Source organism: Varanus komodoensis, unplaced genomic scaffold (assembly GCF_004798865.1).
Source record: "Varanus komodoensis strain SLA01 unplaced genomic scaffold, ASM479886v1 scaffold13_1, whole genome shotgun sequence".
NCBI lineage: Eukaryota > Metazoa > Chordata > Lepidosauria > Squamata > Varanidae > Varanus > Varanus komodoensis.
Window position 1 is genome coordinate 11,305,900 of NW_025335408.1, and position 20,514 is coordinate 11,326,413.

Below are 20,514 nucleotides of genomic sequence, written 5' to 3' on the forward strand. Positions count from 1 at the left end.
GACATTGAAAAACAGTGGAATAGAGGAAAATGGCACAGTGGAATAGAGGAAAATGATGGGACAGGAGCTAAAGGCAGATGGCAACTGCGGGAGAAAATTCTTTGGGAGCAGACAGATTACTTTGGAAGTGGGTGAAGAGGACTTTTGGGGCAGGGGTTAAAGTGAATGCAAAGAGGCTGAAATTGATAAAGACATTGACAAGAAGAGGATATTGGTATGCTTGGTTAAATACTGAACAGGCTGGCTTGAATGCTTGTGCGCTTGCATAAGCCAGCCTTTGTCCCGCTCCCCTCAAAAATTGTGAACATGTCACTGGGAGCACAAGTGCTCGGAGAGCTTATTCCATTTGGCAATCTGCAATTGACCAACCATATGGAGAAAGGGTGCTGCTGGAAATGAGTTTTGGGGAAATGAGCTTTGCCATAGATGTGTCTGGGAGCCATGCTAGGTGCTGGAAACAGGACCGAGAAAGGGAACCAAGCCGTGGCAAGCCACAGATCATTTGTTTGGTTGGTGAGCCAACACCCAACCCATTGCAGGCTTATCATGTCATGATAACTCACCCAATGAGCTGTATCCAGAATTAAGCTGGCTCAGCTGTTCTGGCCAAAGCAGAGTCTCCTGTTTCCCACAGTAGCTCCTCCACCCCATGAATTTGGGACACAGAGAGCCAAGAAACCTTGCTGAATGTTGTGTGGGGAAAAGAGGCTATTCCCCAAAATCAGTCAGAGTGAACTTCCTCTTGTGGGAGGCAGGTTCTGGCTCCAACTCAGTATATTCTATTCTAGAGATCCGTATACATTTACATGCACATATAGATCTCTCGCTTGAGGGACCTGCCCCTTTTACTTCCCTGGAGGCACTTCTTTGCATTGTTGTAAGATGTCGCTCCACTGAGATGCACCAGAAGATTTTGTGGGCAGGTAGACTGTTGTGGAATCAGGTTTCCACACCTCGGTATATATTTCAACTGGGACAGCTGTTATTAATACCTGAGGGTTATTCTCAAAAACAAATAGTTACCTAAAATGTGGCCAGCAACTTGGAACTTTTCTACAAAAGGCTGTTATGCCTCAGTTAATCCACTTACTTTAATTTTTATTATGTCACAGAATGGAGATTGAAACGCTATACAGGAGTGTTTCCTTTCCTATGTTTCCACTACATAAGCTCTAAGTAGCATTGTGGTATAGTGGAATAACACAAACACACAAGAGAAATAACCTCTTTTTTCACTTTCATTCTTAAATGCCATGTTTCCCATTCTAAAAAGAAAAAAAAGCACCTAAAGTCCTGCCTAGACACATAAGCAAAACTCAGGAGTGTGGGGAGTGTACATTGAGGACCACGAAATAAAAGCCCGGCGACTAGCAGACACAAAAGAGCCCTATGTTGCTTTGGTTTGTGGTGCTTTTGCAGACTTGGCCAGTATTTCAAGTGCTGTTTTTTTGTTTGCTTGCTTTGTTTTTAATTCTGTGTGATAAGGATGTAGTGCTTTATTTGTCCATGTAAATGTATTGAGACTGATGGATGTTCAGTGGAATAAGCATTTAAAGTGATACATACATTTACAGTTGGACACCCATATCCATGTGGATCGGTTCAAGTCCCCCAGCAGATGCCTGAACAGATAATACTGAACCCTTTATACTATATACCGCTATTTTTTTCATAATGTCATTCATTCTTATCGCAGCATAAAATTTCATCTTTCCCTATTCAATTGAGAACCTTCGCTTACAAGAAGCACTTTATGACCTCCCTTTGGCACTTTGTGGAACTTTGTGATTCCTTTTTGGCACTTTACAGCAATTCAGAACTTCTCTTTGGGGCCAAGGTCAACTGCAGTTAGCTGAAAGTGTGGTAACCGAGCCAGTGGATATGGGGGTCCTGCTGTATTTGCATCCTGCATGCATCTTGGATGGTTCATCACCATCTCAGAAGTGACTGAAAACACTAACTGGAAGCTTTATATAATTTTGTACCCACTGATTTCTTTTTAACCTCTTGTAGCCGATCCAGTTTAAATGCCAAAATGGAAGAGTGTGTTAAACTAAACTGTGAGCAGCCTTATGTAACCACAGCAATAATCAGCATTCCAACGCCACCTGCGACTACACCCGCGGGAGATGACAGGCCAGAATCCCCAGGGTATTCAGGAGGAAACATTGTCAGAGTATCTGCTTTATAAAACAATTAAGACTAGAAGCTGGACTGCAGCAAAGGGAATGCGATTCTGAAGAGAGGAGGCTGAAACAAGCCCTTCTGAAATGGAATGGCAACAGGCGACGGAAAGTTTCTGGAGATACAAAACATTATGGGGTTTCGCTATTGGGATGATGTGCAGTGGACAACCAAATGGAATTTCTACGTGTCACTTGAACTTTTCCAGAGCAAACTCTTCTGTGACTCTTTTGATTTACTCTGTGAGCACAATGAAATGTCTCCCATTGATGCTTCTTCTTACCATGAAAAAAATCTTTTTAATAAAATATCTAAAACAAAACAAAACAAACAAAAACACTAATCAGTCCATTTATGTTCCAACCGGATGCAAAATCAAGGATGGAAACAAAGTTTTGATAATGTGTTCTCTTTTTTCCTGTTGATAAACCCTGAATCTTGTTGACAAGCTGACTTTAAAAGAGTGAGAGAGAGAAAATGGCTTATACTGTATTTGTACTGATTGAAAGCAACACAACCATAATGCATGTGAAAATTCTTTGGAGCTGTGATCTGAGTTTACTTCTGTTGTTTATTTCAGGATAGGCATGTTAACATTTTACTGTAGAAAAAGGGGCATTTCTGTGCACTTACAAAAAAGCTGATTGTTAATGTTCCATGGTTGTATGAATAACTTCCTTTCGGGAGGGAAATGAATATTTCTTACTCGACACACACATTAGTGAACTTGAGGTGTTTTGTTAGTTTAGTATTTATCATTGTTTTCTCTTGCTTCCTCGGTACTGTTACAACTGCAATAATTCAGTGTACATCTGTTGTATCAGAATCAGGCTTTTATTTATATAACTGCACAAATCCAGCTACACAGATAAAAGAACCACATGGATAGACAATACAATATTCTCTGTAATATGGAAGTTTTAAAGAATTTCATAACTAGAACTGTTGTACCACAGAAGTCTTCTTAAAATGTTTCTTTAATACTCATTACCTTGTTAATTCCCTTAAGCCAATCATTGCCTTTTGCTAAATTTCTTTCATCTTTGAATGTCAAGGGTTTCCATAAATTAGCAAAGAAGCCCAGTTTCATTAATACCATTGTACATTTTAATGTTTCCTGAACAAAATGAAAGTCTTCCTAGTGTAGGGTTACAATGTAGTTCTCATCTAAAGTAACACTAACATGGTTTAGTGATTAACATCTCTAAAATTTCACCTGCTGTTGTGTACTACTATAAGCGAAGCTGACCACTGGGAGACAAGCAATTACAATTTGCTGAGGATCACTCAATCATTGTAGTTCAGAACATTTAATAAGATAGCCTAGCAGGGACTACTGTTAAAATAAAAGCCTTGGACCCTATGCTGCAAAACAGTAGGTAACTTCAAAGAATGTACTGCCATAGGATTACTACACAAGGTTCTCTGTTTAAATTTGTTTTTCTTTCATTGTCCAAAGGATTTTTAAAATGCTGTTTCCAGAAATGTGACTTTCTTCAATAGTTGCTATCTGTTTAGGAGCATGGTGGTTTTCTACTCTTCAAGTGGAAAGAGGTACTTCTAACCAACAACACGCAACCCAACCTTGCAGGTGCTTCTAGAGGAATTGCTAGATGGGTTTGTATAGCACCAGTATTACCAAGGGTCCTATATGATAATGCATTACCAGATGTAGCCTCATCTGATTATTGAATCCACTAATGTATGGAAGTAAGGATGTCTTTAAGTGGTTTCTTGTCTCAGCCTATGTCATATTAAAATTAATATATTGGATGTTGGTGATCAAATACCATCCTCATCTATCCCCAACCAACTTGTCTTGTACAATTTAGTGGCATCAATTGCTGTAGTATTATGTGGCCAGCATCACACTAAGTGAACACATTTCACTTTTCCAGATTGTTGGATCAGGTCGTCATTTATAGCAGAGGGAATGGTGTCTGTAGAGGTGCCACATTCTCCACCAGATCTTGTGGACTAATTGACCTGGGCCTGGCTCTTGCTGCATGAGCGTAATAGTAATTCTTCTTGCAGGAGTGGGCAGGGAAATGGCAGAAACTGTGGTGGCGCATGCCTTGTTTTCCTCAATGACCAGCTGAAGGAAAAAACTTTCAGGACTGGATGTAGGTGCTGCAAATGCATTACCTTCCTTTGATTTTGATCTCCCTTGAATGGAAGAGGGAACTATCATTACCATCACATAACACCTCTGGGAATGGGGCATCAACCTGATCGTGACAGAGAGGCACACGTGCAGGTATGTTTCATTACATGGATGCAACCTTTTGAAAGAGTGCAGCTATCGGAGGTGAATCATTGGGCCTATTTTTCACCCAACTTTCAATACTGGGACTTTCAAGGTCAATTCAAGGAGAGGATTTGAGTACATTTATCTCACTTCCAGCTGTTCACCTTTATCATGCTGGTTATGTATAACCAAACTTATTCAATGAGAAAATCACATTATGATAGGCATTTTAAATCAAATATTAACTTGCACTGGCACACCCCCATTATTACAGCTCATGGTTTTTTATTTACCTCTGTAGTCTTCTGAAGCCACAGAAACATGTCATTCATCCATCAGAGAAACAGTATCCCATTCTGACAACCAGTCAATGTGACCCTTAGCTCCTATCTTGACTTTGTATACAGTGCGCCAGATAATGGTGCATTAGTCTTTGGTTTGCTTCATGACTGTGCATTGGACTCCAGTAAAGCAAAGGACAGAAATTCAAAGTCTACAATGAGTACTCACAACTAACTTGGATGATAACTGACTATGTTTGTACTTTTGTTCTAGAATAATTTCTAAATTTAAAGTTGTTCTAATGTTAACCATTTGCAAATGCTTCTTTCTTTAGAAGTAACAACTTAATAAAATTAATGTATGCTAATTTGCTAGCAGAAAATAGCAGTCACAGAAAGCTGCTGGAAACAAAGCCCCTGTTCCAGGACATGCAATCTCCATACAGGAACAGGGTTTAATACAGAACGCTGCCATCCTGGTTTCAGATATGGCTGCTATGTAAGAGGAAAACAAAACAAATTCCAACCATAGAGTGATTTAATAGGAAACCCCATGCCTTAGCCTTGTGCATGAGGCAGTCTTGTTCCACGGATGCCACAGCCTTCCCACTACCTCCTGTTTCCTCTCCCATGTTTACCTTGATCAGGGCCAGCTCTGTTCCAAGTAAAGCAAGCCCAATAAAACTATGCTGGAATTTCAAGATTTTGTCTCTAATGATGCTGCATTCCGTATAGATGGGAAAGTGAAACAGCACTGCTCATTTAATAGGTCACATTTCTGCAATGGGACCTTCATTTCATCATTTACCTTTGAATTTGATAAAATGTTGTATAATGCTCATCACTCATACAAAAAGATTATTTGCCCCCACCATCTCCAATTCAACAGCTAAAAAATTATTTTAGTGTTTTAGGTGATTTAAATGCTGTTTTTTGGTAGTGAATGACTTGGCGACTGTAAAATACATCTGTACTGTAAATGAAATGTAATTATTTCTGTGTATCACCACAAAGAAACCAAGGTTGTTGGGTTTTTTGACCACTTTTGGGTGGGCGGGCTGAAATTTGTATTGTACTTTAGAAGGGCAGTATAACAAGATGTGTTATGCTGAATAAATCAGACATCTGAGGACAATTTAAATAAAACATCCGCATGCTTGAAAGGGATAAGTGGTTTTGCAATAACCTCGTTCATGGGACATTTTGCTCCTGACCATATTTCCAGTGAACCTCAAAAGAATGTGAGAAACCTTTGTTCAAATTCCTCTTGGAATTCAAGATGCCATTCCGTCTAGCTATTGTGCAGTTAATAAGCACTGTATCTCCAGGACATCAAGACCAACCTCTCTGCTCCAGCGTCTCAAAATAGCCTACGTTTTACTGTCCTGCTCCAAAAAGTATTCTAACGCATGACATCCCTTCAACAACTCTTCACCCTGATCTAGCTGCACACTTGTAGCTATGGCCCAGTAATTCGCCATAGCACTGATCAGATGCCATATGGGGAAGAGAGAGCAGATGGCTACAAAATCCACGCAGCCTGATTGTACTACGAATTCTATTTGCAGTACCCCTTTGCACACACAGGCTTTCTATGAAATACAAATACCTATTTCCCTCCTTGAATGTATCTCCCATCACCAATCAGGGGCAGCAACCCTTCATCCATTATGTGACTACCAGCAAAGGAAAGTCATCAAGAGATGCGCCATAGGCAATTCTGCTGTAGGAAAAACTTGACCACTGTGGTTGGTTAGGACCCCGGTATATGAAAGTTGTGTCAATTCAGATACAGTGACTAGGTATTTCTAGATCATCACCCACAGAAAAAGTGGCCAACTGGCTGCATGGGTCAATGACAAAGATACTTAATTATTTTTTAAACTTATATACCACACCCTGTCCAATAGGTATAAAAACAGACCAAAGGCTTAACCTATAAACCAGAGGTAGGCAACATAGCACCTTCCAGATGCTTGTGACTTCCTTTAATACCTCACTCTAGCCATTCCAACAGGAGATTATGGGACTTGTCACCCAAAGCATCTGGAGGGTACCAAGTTGCCACCTTGTACTGCAAACAACTACTTAAGGTGTGTGGATTTCAGCACCAATGAAAAATGGGCCATTTTGCAGAACCCTCATTTAAGAAAGAATAGCGAAAAGCAAATTGGATGCAACTGGGAAGGCATGAAATCATAAAAGCCTTTCAGATGAAAAGGAATAAATCTCACAGGGTTGGGGTGGGGGAGTAGATTAATTTTCAAAATAGTCTTTAGGTATCTTCAAAACATGGGAGTTTTTAAAGAAAGACAAAAGTTCAGTTTTCCATTAAATATGTTCTTTCAAATCTATTCATATTTATGGGTTTCCAAAGTTCTCCATATAGCATTAAGTAAACTGTTAAATGAACTAAAACAGTGCAGTTAAATGTCCCATAAAGAAGTACTAACAAGGGCAAGTTTACACAAAGATTTGCATGAATGTTTTTTCACATCATTTATGTTACTCATGGATCTGCAGTTCTTGATTCAGTCAAAAAGGTTGCAAGTACCTTCGTTGTAGTCTTCATCTAATGAAGGTCCCCTTTGATGCAATCACTGGAGGTTTTCCTAGGCAGTATCTATTCAGACCTGACCTCCTGAAATTCAAGCAAGAGTTCCAATAAAACCTTTTATTGCAGTAATTCCAGTAACAAGCAAGCAGCTTTCACCAAGGCAGTAAAGAGCTGCAGAAACAGTAAGAAACAAAGCCCCAGGCCCAAAGGTCCAGAGCACAAGTAGAGAGGAAACAAGCAGAGTCTTGCTCACCATGTCAATCCCGAAAGACTCCTGTGTTGCAGAAGGTGGGAAGCTTTCCAGGAGGGTTGCAGTGCATTGTCTCCCACAAGGGCTACTGACTACACAAGCTTATATACAGAGTGGTTTCTAGGCACTGTTATTGGACTTTTCTTCCAGGTAGGGAAACCGGTACCCTAACAAGTGGCTCCACTATCCAGCCCTCTTCTGATGACAGACTAAAGGAGACACCCTTGAAACAACGTCTCTGGCAGAGTAACCCTCTGAGTTACTCTGGGTTACAGAGTAACCCAGTTTCCCTGTTGCTAGAGATGATGGCCATGACCCAGCGGCAAGAACTTTCATCAAGGTCAAGACTTCCAGCTGAGGAGAATTGACCAGTGCTTCCCACCCTCACCTCACCCCCTCACCATTTGCTAGGCACGGGAAGCCTGGCATAATTGAATGGTCTGGTCCCTGGTTAGTTATTATTTATTTGAAGTTTTTATATGCCATCCCCTTGCTATATAGCCTCGGGACGGCTCAGGAAAATAAATAAATAAATACAAAACAAATAACAATTACAATTAAAACCCAGAAACACACTGGCTGCACAATTAAAACCTAAAAATATTAAACATTATTAAAATATTGTTTGAATAAAAAGGTCTTGGCCTGGCTCTGAAAAACAAATAACAACGGTGCCAGGTGGACCTCTCTGGGGAGCGCATTCCACAGATGGGGCGCCACCGCAGAGAAAGCCCTCCTCCGGGTACTTTGCTTCCTGATATCTCTCACGGAAGGCTCCTGGAGGAAAGCCTCTGCTGCCAATCTCAAGGGGCGGGAGGACAAATATGGTTACCCACCATTGGGCCTGAAACTCCAACTCATGTCTGAAGCTGAAGCTTCCTCTAGACTGAGGCAAGGTCCCACAGGATGCAATTCTGCCTCTCCATCTCTGCCACTTCTCACGTGCTTGTAGGAACCACTCTTGCACAATGGAGAATTCTCTACTGTTGCCAAAATGGGACCCATCAGCTGCTGATCAGCAAGTGAGAGTTTCTGCCCATTTGCAATTGCTTCAGGAACTGCAAAGTTACCCTTGCATTAGCAGTAGTTCCTACAATCAATCAATCAATCAATCAGTTCCTACTAGCTTGGGAAAGTCTTGGATATTGCCCTCTATTTTCACAATACTGAGGAGTGTATTCAATCTAAGTCTTTCTTAGAATGGAACTTTGGTTTGGCTATGCATACAGCTCAGTGGATAGCAACATAGTTGTTTTCAAATGAAATCTGTTTGTTCTAGAGGTAGATATGCCAGTGACATGTTTTATCCTAGGGGATAAATTTCAAGCACACAGAATCAGAACACAGAAGAAAACAAGCATTACAAATCATGGCCTATTTAAAAACACCAATTGGAAGGGGGAAAATCCTTTCATGAGTTCTATAAAAAGAATGCCCATTGTCTGCATCCTTTCCAGAGAACAAGCAAACAATGCAGTGATCCAAGGAAGCACATCCATGCAGAGAACTTCTGCCTGTACACGCAGAAGAGATAGATGGCCAATTTTCCTTCCAGTGTGCAGTTCCAGAATATTGGTGGCGTTTTTTGGAGGGTGCAGTTGACTGCACAGTAGAAGGGGAGACCTGAAAATTTCCCATAGCATTTTGCATCTGTTACCATGATGGAATGAACTCATCCTAAGATGGCCATATTATTCACCTAGTATCATCCAACTGCAGTTTTCTAGGAAAGCCAATATATTCCTGAGCACCTGCATGCATGCATTCGTAAGAATTCATATATATTCACCAAGTGTCTATCTAGCCCAGCATTCGGTTCACAGAGTGGCCAAGCAGCTGCCCACAAGCAGGACAGGGGTGCAACAGCAGCCCTCACCCATGTTCCCCAGCAACTGGTGTGCACAAACATACTGCCTTTGATACTGGAGGGACTGTATGGCCATCAGGACCAGTAGTCACTGAGAGATTTATCTTCCATGAATTTGTCCCATTCCCTTTTAAAGCCATCCATATTCGAGTGCTGAAATGTCACGTTTCAAAGTGCAGTGCCCAAAGTGTGAGAGCTGCTTCTCTCTAGAGAGAAAGAGAGACGCGTTTAAGGTCCTAAGCTCATCTCAACTAAGCCAGGAATTAACTCATAAGCATCCAAGTAGGGATGTGAAAGGACCACCCAGGAAAGACTCGGTAGGGAGAAAGTCATTCACATTTTCAATAAAGCCATGACACCATGTAAGACAGTAGTGGTTTTATTGCCTGCCGCATTACACAGTACTTTACCCCACCCTAAGCAATCTCAGTGGTGGTGCCGAAATAACTTGTTTGAAGCACAAAAATACAAATTACTTCTTGGCATAAGGCATTCTGGTGGTGGGTCGAACAGAGGGCAAATAGGCAGGGTCAAAATATGAAAAATACCAGCATTCATCGGCTTAAAACTCATTCTGCCATTCCTAAGCCCTAGGAGAAGCATTTCAACCTTTTTGAATAGGAGGTGCCATACAAAACGCAGGAAACCACCAAGCAATTGGTTGTCGGGAAAGTGCATGGGGTTGAATTTCGCCTCTTGGCCTGAGGTTTGGCACCCCCATCATGAGGGACACTTGCTGGTCAAATGTTTCCTTGCCAAGATGAATGTGAACTGCACAGACATAAAGAAGTTTCACTAGTTCAGTGAACTGCGCTCTAGAGGTAAATTCTTACGAGCCAGAACTATGGGGTAGCCACCTGAAAGCTTACAGCCAGGATGTAATTGTTTGTAGTCTCCAACTCCACACACCTTCCCCCAATTTTCAAGCAGCATTGACGGAGTGTTACAATGGGCCTGTTGACCACTTGATCAAAGGCTACAGCTGCTCACCTACCCTGGTAGGTACGTATGTCACACAGTAAACTTTTAACTGGCTATCCCAGGACCTTCCATCATTGCATTTCACTGCTAAAGCATGTGGAACAAGCATGTGGGTAGGTGGAAAAAATATTCAACAGGACATACAAAATACAGTAAAATGCACTTCTCACTATTCAATAAATATATTTTAATCATTTTGCTCTGGGGCAACTTATGCCACCCAATATTATAAATGAAAAATATATGCAATTTCTTATTTTTTTCAGACTGCAGAATGATATATTCTTTGACTGCTTGAACAGCAGCTAAGCAGTGTCCTGTACTTATGTAATCATAGGTCCAGTGCAGACAGAAATGCTCCAATGGATTATAACCAATGTTAGATCTACTTTGAGCAGACCCACTGAAACAAATGGGAATGAAGACTAATGCAGAATCCAGTGAGCTCAAGCAGTTCCTTGTCTGCCTCTCTTTCCCCTTCTGCCTCTCCCAGGTCTTGCTTGCCAGGAGATTTCACTCTTGGACATCACAACATCCTGCTACATCCAAAATGGAAAATGTGATTTAAGTGCTGCTTACAATCCTTGTTTGTAATCTGGGATCAAACTGTGGCTTGCAATCCTGGTTTGGGGCAGTATTTAAATCACAAAGCCCATTTTGGATGTCACAGAGAAAATGTAATCTAACAAACTAGAAACTCCTGCGTTGAGCAAGAGGTTGGACCCAGTGGCCTTATTGGCCCCTTCCAACTCGCCTATTCTACGATTCTACAATTCTAAGTAAGGCATGCTAAGGGAAAAAGATGGGAGGAGAACATTCCTGAGCTGCTTCTTGTTCGCACTTCAACAAACCAACATCTGTCCAATGTCAGCTGGTGACACAGCTAGGTCACAGAGCTGAAAAGGAGAAAAGCTGTCCAGGCTAAGAGTTGACCACCAGGAAGCAACCAGCTCTCTCCACATGTCAATCCATACCATTCAGATGGAAGTATAACCCTTGTAGGAAGCGGATGATCCACAGAATGCTTTCAACACAGCCAACAATTAAGCAAACAAATCAGGTCACATACTGCAGGAAGAAAACCAAAACAGCTGAAAGTAAATCCCAACCAGAATTAAGCAATGACAATGGAACAATTAAATCTAACTGGATCCTTCCCAAACTTTATTCCTGAAAAACAAGCCAGGCAGCTGAAACTGGATTAAAATATACACTCCCAGTGATCCTTTATTTAGAAAGAATGTAAAGTTTCTCATCTATAAATCCAGTTTCCAAAATGAAAAACAAAATCACCACTTAATCCCACCACCACCACCAAAAACTGGATATTCCAGATATAAAAATAATACTCATTATTAGTATTTAAAACTTCTCTTTAGTCCACATACTTTAATTTAAAAATTAAAAAGTAATTAAAAAGAACAGGAGTTTCAGGTATTCCCTTAAAAACAGCTAAATAAAAGTGCTGCTTTTAAAAAATCCTCTTTTTACAAAAATTAAAGTTTTCTAAACCAGACTTTCAAATTAATTTCAATTCTACTATACACACTCACAAGTTATTATATACAACCACTTTTATTGTTTAGAGGCAACTTCCACAATGACACAGTGGAGCGGTTGCTTTATCAAAGCAAATGTTGTGCCCTATTGCCTCAAAACAACCCTTTGCTTGCATATGGGTTGTAGGTTTTGTGCGTGTTCAGGGAAAACATCCATCCCATCTTCTCCTGGATGTTGCAATGCATTGATAAGTAAGGGCAGATTTTGCATGAGGGGATTTGCACTTTGTGCAACTGTATGCACAGATAACTTTACACACACACACACACACACACACACACACACACACAGAGAGAGAGAGAGAGAGAGAGAGAGAGAGAGAGAGAGAGAGAGAGAGATATACCACTCAATTACAGACCTATCGCCCCCCTGAATTCCCCCCCCCCCCCCCATCAAACCTGAGAATGCCAAGCTTTCAAGCTTCTGGCTCTCATGGTCAGGCTGATTAAGTTCAAAGTAGAACAATCATTTCTAAAAGCTCAGAAGCAAGGAGACAAGTTAAACAAACACAAAAAGGACTGATTTTAAGTTTTCTTGGCTGCAATTGATAATTGCAGAAGCATATCAGAGTGCAACGCATTCAACAACCGTGACTTGCCAGCTACCTTTTTTAAAAAAGGGTTGACAATTATGCAAATTGCATATCAATGAGAAATACTGATTAGCTGAGGCTCTTCAGTAAGGCTTTCAGAGTTGAAGAGGTTGCCTATCCTTGATCTATCACACTTTTCATAAAGTGAAAACTTCAGATACAATCCGAAAGCCTAGAAGTCATACCCTGAATATTTTTGGTTCTGATTTTAAAAGGTTATGAGTACTGTTCAGCCATGGTCAGCACTCTACATAATGTATCTATTTGCATGAACAGTTGAGAGAGTTTTGCTCTCAGTACTTTTTTTTTTTTAGTATTAAAACCATCATTAGAACAATTTAAGAGACCAAAAGATCAGAACCCAGAGTCACGTTCCTTCCTTAAGGGCATCTTCATCCATGATCCATTTTCATTTCACGTACAGCTGAGCAGTGCACCCGGAAAGCTGGAAGATCGCCATATCCCAATGTAGAATGCTGAGATGGTTGGATCACCTTACAGTTCCTCCATTTCAAAGTGTGTGCTAAAACTATTGGCCATAGGTGTGTGCTCGAAGATCCTTGTCAAGCTGGGTTTGAGCAGCTCCACTGAGTGGCAGGACAAGTGCTGTGTTGTGTCATTCTTCAAGGACAGCATCTGATCTGTACCTGGATTCCGTCGGTCATAATAAAGGGCCCATAGCAATGTAATTGTGAGAATCATGGCTAGAATCTGGGTCACCCCGATGGAGATCCCGAGAAATCGAAGCACCTGAAGTTGTTTAGTCCCTCTCAGGAAAGTATACATCTTCTTGCCACAACCCTGTGGAGCAAAAGAGAGGTGAAAAGGGTCAACTGACAAAACACAGACACACACCCTACAAAAAACCATTATGTTCAACTGAAGTTAAGAAGCTGACCTGTCAGCTCTCAAGAGACTTTGGAAAGTAGTCTGAATTCTGATACAGATTTATAACATTTAGGGTAGCTTGTTATGTGTTCTTAACATAAAAGCACCTGGAATTGTGTAAGAGAGCTACAAATGTTTAGTGGCCATTCAGAAAGTGAGGTCTTCCATATTTTTCTAAGGAGTTGTATCTAGTGTTGGTCTAAGTCCCATCCATTTCGATGGGTCTACTCTAAATCAGATTAACACTGGATACAACGTGTTGGGACAAGTGAAAATAGAACCATTTATTGCATCTCCTGCAATGTTTTGTGACATTAAACGGATGCTACTCCATTCACACAAAATGTTCCTATTCTCCACATGTCAAAATGTGTTTTCATTCATCTATGGTGCTCTACCATCATTGATAGTTTATGTCCTTAACACAGTCTGCAAATGCAACACTGGAGAGTTACAAAACTGTGAAAAGAGAAGCACAAAACATTTGCAGGGAGACTGGATTAATGCCCCATCCAGCAATCTGTTTCTAGCAAAGGGAGTTTAAGGGCAGGTGCAAACTATTTCCGCCCTCACTGGGTGTATCCACATACAGGAACTCATGAATGTTCACGCTAATGAGAGGTACATCTGTCTCTGGGTTCAAAAGGCAATACAAACACTGGACAGCAACTGCTGGGAAACAACACTGGGAGAAGGATATTGCCCTCATGTGTGGCTTGTAGGCTTGGCAAAGGTAGGAAATAGGATGCTTAAACAGACAGGTCTTTGTGGTGATCCCAGTGAAGATGTTCTTCTTCAGTGGGAGCTGGAACAAAGATGAGTGAATGCCTTTGGTGAGGAAGGAGGCTGTTTCCAGTGAGCAAGTTCAAGGAATCTCTACTGCCTCTCTTTTCTCCCCATCCTATACAGCAGATGACATACCTGAGAAGTTACTGCATATGTCTCCAAGCTCTGGAGTGACTTCAATTAGTCACTTACCTCCTGATAAAGGTCACTCAGATCCTCATGGTGTGCCTGCTTGGAGCAACCCGGGAATTCTCTTACACAACAGGAATCGGGGGGCCAATCCATTTCAGTCATTTCCAGCCAGTCTGTGAAGTACACTACTCCACAGCATTTAAACTGCAAAAGAATGAGTGCCCAGGAGATGCTCAGTGGACATGACATGCTGAGAACAAATCCACATTTCTTTCCATTCTACACCTGCCTATTTCTTTGGACTACCAGTAGTACTGGATGCACAGATTAAGCCTGGCATGCTCTTGGTACCAAAAACAAGCCCATTCCTTCTCCCTCTCATTCTTTTATCTTGACTGAAAGGATAAATCATGTACTCAGGATGTGGCCCAGTTGTCCCATAAACTGCAGGAACTCCCAAGTGAGATGCATCCTGCAATAAATTTTGTGATTTGCAGTCATTAACCCCATCCTCCTTAGTTCAAGCCCAAGGTTTTTTCTTGTGACTCATCTTTTTAACCACAGGAGCTGATATTAGGAAATAAGAGATCTCAGTGTAAGAACACTGCCAAGAAAGGATCTTGGCAATTAAAAAAAAAAAAAAAACCTTTCCAAACTAAAATTATGTGCTTTCAGCAAAATAAAAGGATAGGCACTTATTAAGGCATAGCATGAGGGTGGCTCTGAATGCATTCAAAGCTGAACCATACATGGTCAAAAATAGTTAGCATAACATTCAAAATGGGAAGTACACCAAATTAGTTGTTGTCTTATAATAGTAAGATAGCGTTTCTAATTAAGGCTCCTAAAAGATTGCCTCTGGCCAGGGATATATTTCAGAAGTATCCCTATTTCAAAAGTTAGAATTTGCATATTTGGCACAGGAGTTTTGCTAAGATTTTGGCTTATTTTAAAGAAAGGCTTACAGCAGGAAATGTCTATCAATAAGTAGTTACTTCTGGGACATTGTAAATAGGCCAAAGGGTTTTTATTTTTAACAATTTGAGACTCTCAGCTTTCCTTTTTATATAAAAACAAGAAAAGGTTTCCAGCCCTCATGACAGAAGCTAAAACTTTTAAAGTATATAAAATGGAATAGTGGAGGCAGATTCTGCTTAGCAGGATACTGGTGTCATCTGCCATGGCCTTCAGAAGCCTCAATTCCCTCAGAGTTTAGCCGAAATTCCCCAAGTAGTTTGCAATGGCTTGGGTGGGGCAGAGAATGAGTATTCCAAGCAGCAATATTTTACTTCTGGTTCTCATGTATTTTGGGAAGGCTTAGTCTTGAACTGACATCTAAGATTCCTTTGCTTCACAAGAGATCTGCTACTGCCGGAGCTGAAAACTCCTACAACTAGCATGCTGATCAACAAATCTGTGGGGGCTGTCACACTGAGCATCGAGTGATGAATTCCAGGAGTACAGAAATACTGGTCATTGAAACAACAGTAACTAAAGCCATAATCTTATGAATATTTAGACAGGAAAAAAGGCCTACAGCTCCCAACCATCACCATTTTTTTCCGCCTAAAAAGGCAAAGGATCACATCCTAATCTTGTGTTGCCTTGAAGACTAACTGGTTTATTATGGCCTAAGCTTTTATGGCCCAGTGCTCACTTTATCAGATATTTTTCAGGTTTACACACACAGACATAATCAGAAGATTCTTAGGCATGTTAGCACAAAGTGAAGGTTAAGTGTGTTCGGCTTCTATACCAAGTTAAAGGCAAACAAGGTCAAGTGGAAAGTAAAAGGAAAAGAAAAATCTAAACAGAGTGGGTGTAACCCATTCCTAACAAATATTAAATACCATTGCAAAATAAATAATGTGCAGTAAAACAGGGGCAACTATTTTCTGTAGTGAGTTCCTATGGAACCCAACTCTGATAAATGTATATACATTAATTCCAGCGAAACAGCTTCACACTAGAAACTCTCTCAATCTTTTTTGCTTTTGTTGAACTATGCCAACTTCCACGTCTATATAGAACAACCAGGGAGACAGACCTTTCCCCACCCCACTTGCTACACATTTCCTCCACCCCACTTGCTAAATATTATCACATTTAAGCCACAGTACTTTGCAAGATTAAAGGGTCTGTAACTCTCAGCTTGCCCTGGCAGCATGGTTAGATTTGTATTTATATCCTACTTTTTTACTGCAAGGAACCCAATTATCTTCCTCTCCATTTTACATTATCTTCCTCTCCATTTTATCCTCACAACAACCCAGCAAGTATGTGATTGTCCCAAGGACCAAGATCTCACGAGTTCCAGTCCAGCACCTTAACTCCTCGTATGCTGTACTGGCAAAAGTTTGTAGATATTTTTTTAAATGCAGGTCTAGGATTGCACCCTTAATGTCAGAATAGTGCTATTTATTTTCTACATATAGCCCAAGAGAGGGTTTGGCCTTTGTCTCCCTGAAAAGCCTCCACTGTATTATTTGACTTATAGTGAATAGATCTTATTGAATGTTGCGCTCTGCCTAGTAATGGAACATACCTTTCTCTTGCTGGCCTGTGGACCTCACCTCATAATAGCTCACCTGCACTTCTGGCTTTATGTGTGTGCGTGTGCCTGTGCATCTTACTGCACACACATTCCTGCCATGCCAAATAATTCCATTCCATTCTTCCAAATGTGTCCTTGGCAATGTCTCCTCAATTTCTTATCTCACTGGGCAGGAAAATAAGGTGACCCACAGCCAAATAGACTTTACTGGCGTCCATTTCTTGTCACTTCATTGATCAGTCTAAACAAAAGCACTTGTCACTCATGCCAGATGGGTAGAACAGCCCTTCCCAACGGGTGCCCTCCAGGCGTGTTAGACTACAACTTACACCATCTCCCAGCTGCTGCCTGGAATTGTAGCCCATGACATCCAGAGGGCACCATATCAGGAAGGTTGTAATAGAAGCACTAGAACATCTTATAGAGTTGAGTAAAATACCGCACATGTTCTCTTATCCTTCCATAGTATATGAATTGTGCATCTTTTCCTCCAATGAATGCAGAAAATCCAGGGATGAAGTCTGCTGATGCAAGTAGCTTTCTATAAACACTGCCCCATAGCTACCCAGAAGTGGGTCTTTCTCGATGCAGGCATGCATGCAGGGCTCCACCAAAACCTTTTTGACCATTGGGTACATTTTGGAATTTGAGAAACTGCTGTGAACATCACCACAAAATGCCTAATCGGTGGGTTGCAGCTTTGGCATCAACTTGTTGCATCTATGGATCGAAGAGGGAATCTTATTCAGCGAAATCTTTTGTTTCATGTTTATTGGAAGCCTCAACAGCTATTTAAAAGGTGTAGCACAATTCAGCTAATTGTGGGTGGGGTAATAAAGGTAATGCTTCTTTTAAACATTTAAAAGAATAGCTTTTTTAAAGAATTAAAACATTAAGAATTTTGAAAATAATTAAATTCTTTAAAAAGAATGTTGACAATATCCATCAGTTGCTTCTTTGGTGGGGAGATTAAGACACAATTTTTGTATGTTACAAAATTTTGGCACCTTTAATATTCACTGATGTAGATGCTTTTTTAAATTATTTACCTGTTTCATGGAAATTAACAAATGGAAGGGGAAATAGATTCTTTGCACCTTTTTGATGGATAAAAGACTGAAATTAGAATACTGCAAGGCTGTCCGTCATAAAATGTAATGAATTGAGGACCACAATGGATGGCATAAAAACGCCACTTTGAAATAGACATTTCTTAGGATATTTGGTCGGCTTATGCAAAAACTTATGCATAATTGCCAGAACTTTGTTTACATTTTGTACAAATCCATTTATGTATGTTTAAGGGGGGGGAGAGTATATTTTTTTAACAAATTTAACAAATTTTAACAAAACTGATGGGCTCTAAGTTGGGAATCCCATTGTGGGTATTACTGGAGGTTCCTGCAGGTGTCACATTGGAGACCCCTACGTTAATGACTCCAACTTTACATCAGCAAATTAAAGTATAAGGTAAGAAGATACATATTTTCAGGTCAAGCAACATGAAATTCTTTCTAGTCTGTTTTTATAAAACACTCCTGTGTTCTTTCTAGCACTTGAGTGACTTCATAGGAACACAACTTGAAACTTGTTAATTTTATATTCCTACAAGGTAGTTCTTTCTCAAACAAATATGAACTTATCGAATGTAGCCAGGAAATATTTAAATAAACAGGAAATCTGCACAACTGTGATAGATTTCAGATTTCAACCAGGGCAAGAGAATGACAGGCATTTAAAGTGTTCTTTTCCTGAATATGAACATATATCTGAAATTAATGGCTTTTACCTTGTGCACTTCCATACATTTGCTATATAACAGTTCATTCTTTTAAAAAACAGCTCTGTGCTTCGACCTTAGCTAGGGACCAAAAATATACAAGCTAGTGCTGTTCTCACCATCAGATGCATACAAGAAATTAAAACTGGCCACTGTACAGGATAGCAGTCCATGGAACAGTACTTGTAATTGTCTGGAAATATGATTTCAAGGCTCTTTCCAATTCTTTCAACAGTTTTTCATCCAGACCCAGATTTTAAACATTTAAGCTATTGCCATTTTGAATTCAAAATATCCCATGTCAATACAAAACATTTCCACAATGTCAAAATACATTATTTTTGTTCTTGCTTATGGGGAAAGCTTAGGATTAGGGTTGTTATTTGTCCTGAATTTAACTCCCAAAATCTAAGTTGATTGTTCAACAAAAATATGCCTTTGGAGTTAATGTTTCCTCATCATGCATGGCCAGGGAACAAAGAGAGTTATTGTTAAATTCTATACATTAATTCATTTGATTAGGTCACAAATATTAAGTTTCTGAATATTGGGTTTACAATTTCAGGGTGTTGCTGCTTTTTAAATAACATAGACTATAGTAAAACAAATCCAGATGTGGCTAGTATAGATAGGCCAAATGAAAAATACTGATGTTTGCTTGCTTGCTTGTTTCATAGATACAGTTGCATCCTGTGTTACCTTCCTACTTACCTCTCTCTGAAAAAAGTTCCAAGCATGAGTAAGCCACTGATATCTAGGTAATCCATAATTGGTCATTCTGGCTTTTAAAGTAACCATATCTGACCACTGCACAGGGACCTGAGGAAGATGACAGAAAGAGTGGAACACACATAAACAAATATATGAAAACAACTGGAAGGCATTCATAGAAGTGTTACCAGAAGCTGACCAGAAACCCAGTGAAATGCCTTGTCCTATAGTTGAAGACCATGTTTGTGTTGCCATAAGGTGGAATTTCCATTCCCTTGTCTGTTTTTATGCAATGATTTTAATCTCCTTTCCACAGCTACCTTCTTATTATTTTTTAAAATATTTTTTGGCATGTCACCCAATTACCAAAGCTCTGTGGGCAATTCCCAAAGCTCTCAGGCTAGTTTCGTGAAGGGAAAAAGTTTCCATACAGTCACTCTTCCAATCAACAGAAGTTGCTCAATACGGACAGTTTATTGCATAAGGGGGAAAAACCACATTCCTGCTCTACTCATAGTTATAATTTTGGCATTAAAACACAGACCATTTGGCCATTTTATTTATCTATCTTCCCAATGAAGCATAAATTTCAATAAATGCAATCCTGACAGAAAAATTCTATTGCAATCATTATTGGCCTTTATCCAATAAAAGACATAATCAAAGAACACCCAAACCAATAAAACAATTCACTGACTTTGGCAATCTGAAAATGTGAAGTGCATTAGTAATGCCTATTTGCTGATAAAGGAGATAATACCTTTTTACAGCAGTTATAGCAGTACTTGTACAGCATATTATTTTTGCACTTGCAACCTATGTTCAGTGGGTATTGAGAAAGCATTTCCTTTCCAATGTCATTCCCAAAAAATAAGACTATTTTTAGATGTACAGCTTGCTTTCTCATGGCATAGAGCATGACCCCAATCAGTGTCTGAGTAACAATGTTAAGCACAATTCTGCTTCCTTCGACATAACAATCCTCTGAGTCAAGACCGATTTCATTTCTGCTTCATTGTGCACCAAATTATCAAATCCATTCATATCATCCATAATGTACAATTCTGTATTGCTGCATTTACATTAATAGCAATAAAATTCTTACACCTTTTGCCTTTCCTTCTTTGGCTGGGTGCCCTTGCA

At 40.1% G+C, this 20,514-nt stretch overlaps 2 protein-coding genes across 2 annotated transcripts in view; one reads left to right on the top strand and one right to left on the bottom strand.

Annotated features, from left to right (window-relative positions):
• Positions 1-2,191, top strand: part of KCND2 (potassium voltage-gated channel subfamily D member 2) — a 307,861-nt gene extending 305,670 nt beyond the window's left edge. The window contains exon 6 of the mRNA XM_044423054.1: positions 2,014-2,191. Coding sequence (XP_044278989.1) covers positions 2,014-2,191 — 178 coding nt within the window. The remainder of the gene's footprint in view (positions 1-2,013) is intronic.
• A 10,129-nt stretch (positions 2,192-12,320) lies between these two features.
• The window catches only part of TSPAN12 (tetraspanin 12), a 97,262-nt gene continuing 89,068 nt past the window's right edge, over positions 12,321-20,514 (bottom strand). The window contains exons 10-12 of the mRNA XM_044423030.1: positions 19,372-19,479; positions 14,387-14,530; positions 12,321-13,321 (exon numbers count right to left, since the gene is read on the bottom strand). Of these exons, the coding sequence (XP_044278965.1) occupies positions 13,016-13,321; positions 14,387-14,530; positions 19,372-19,479 (558 nt within the window). The 3' untranslated portion in view covers positions 12,321-13,015. The remainder of the gene's footprint in view (positions 13,322-14,386; positions 14,531-19,371; positions 19,480-20,514) is intronic.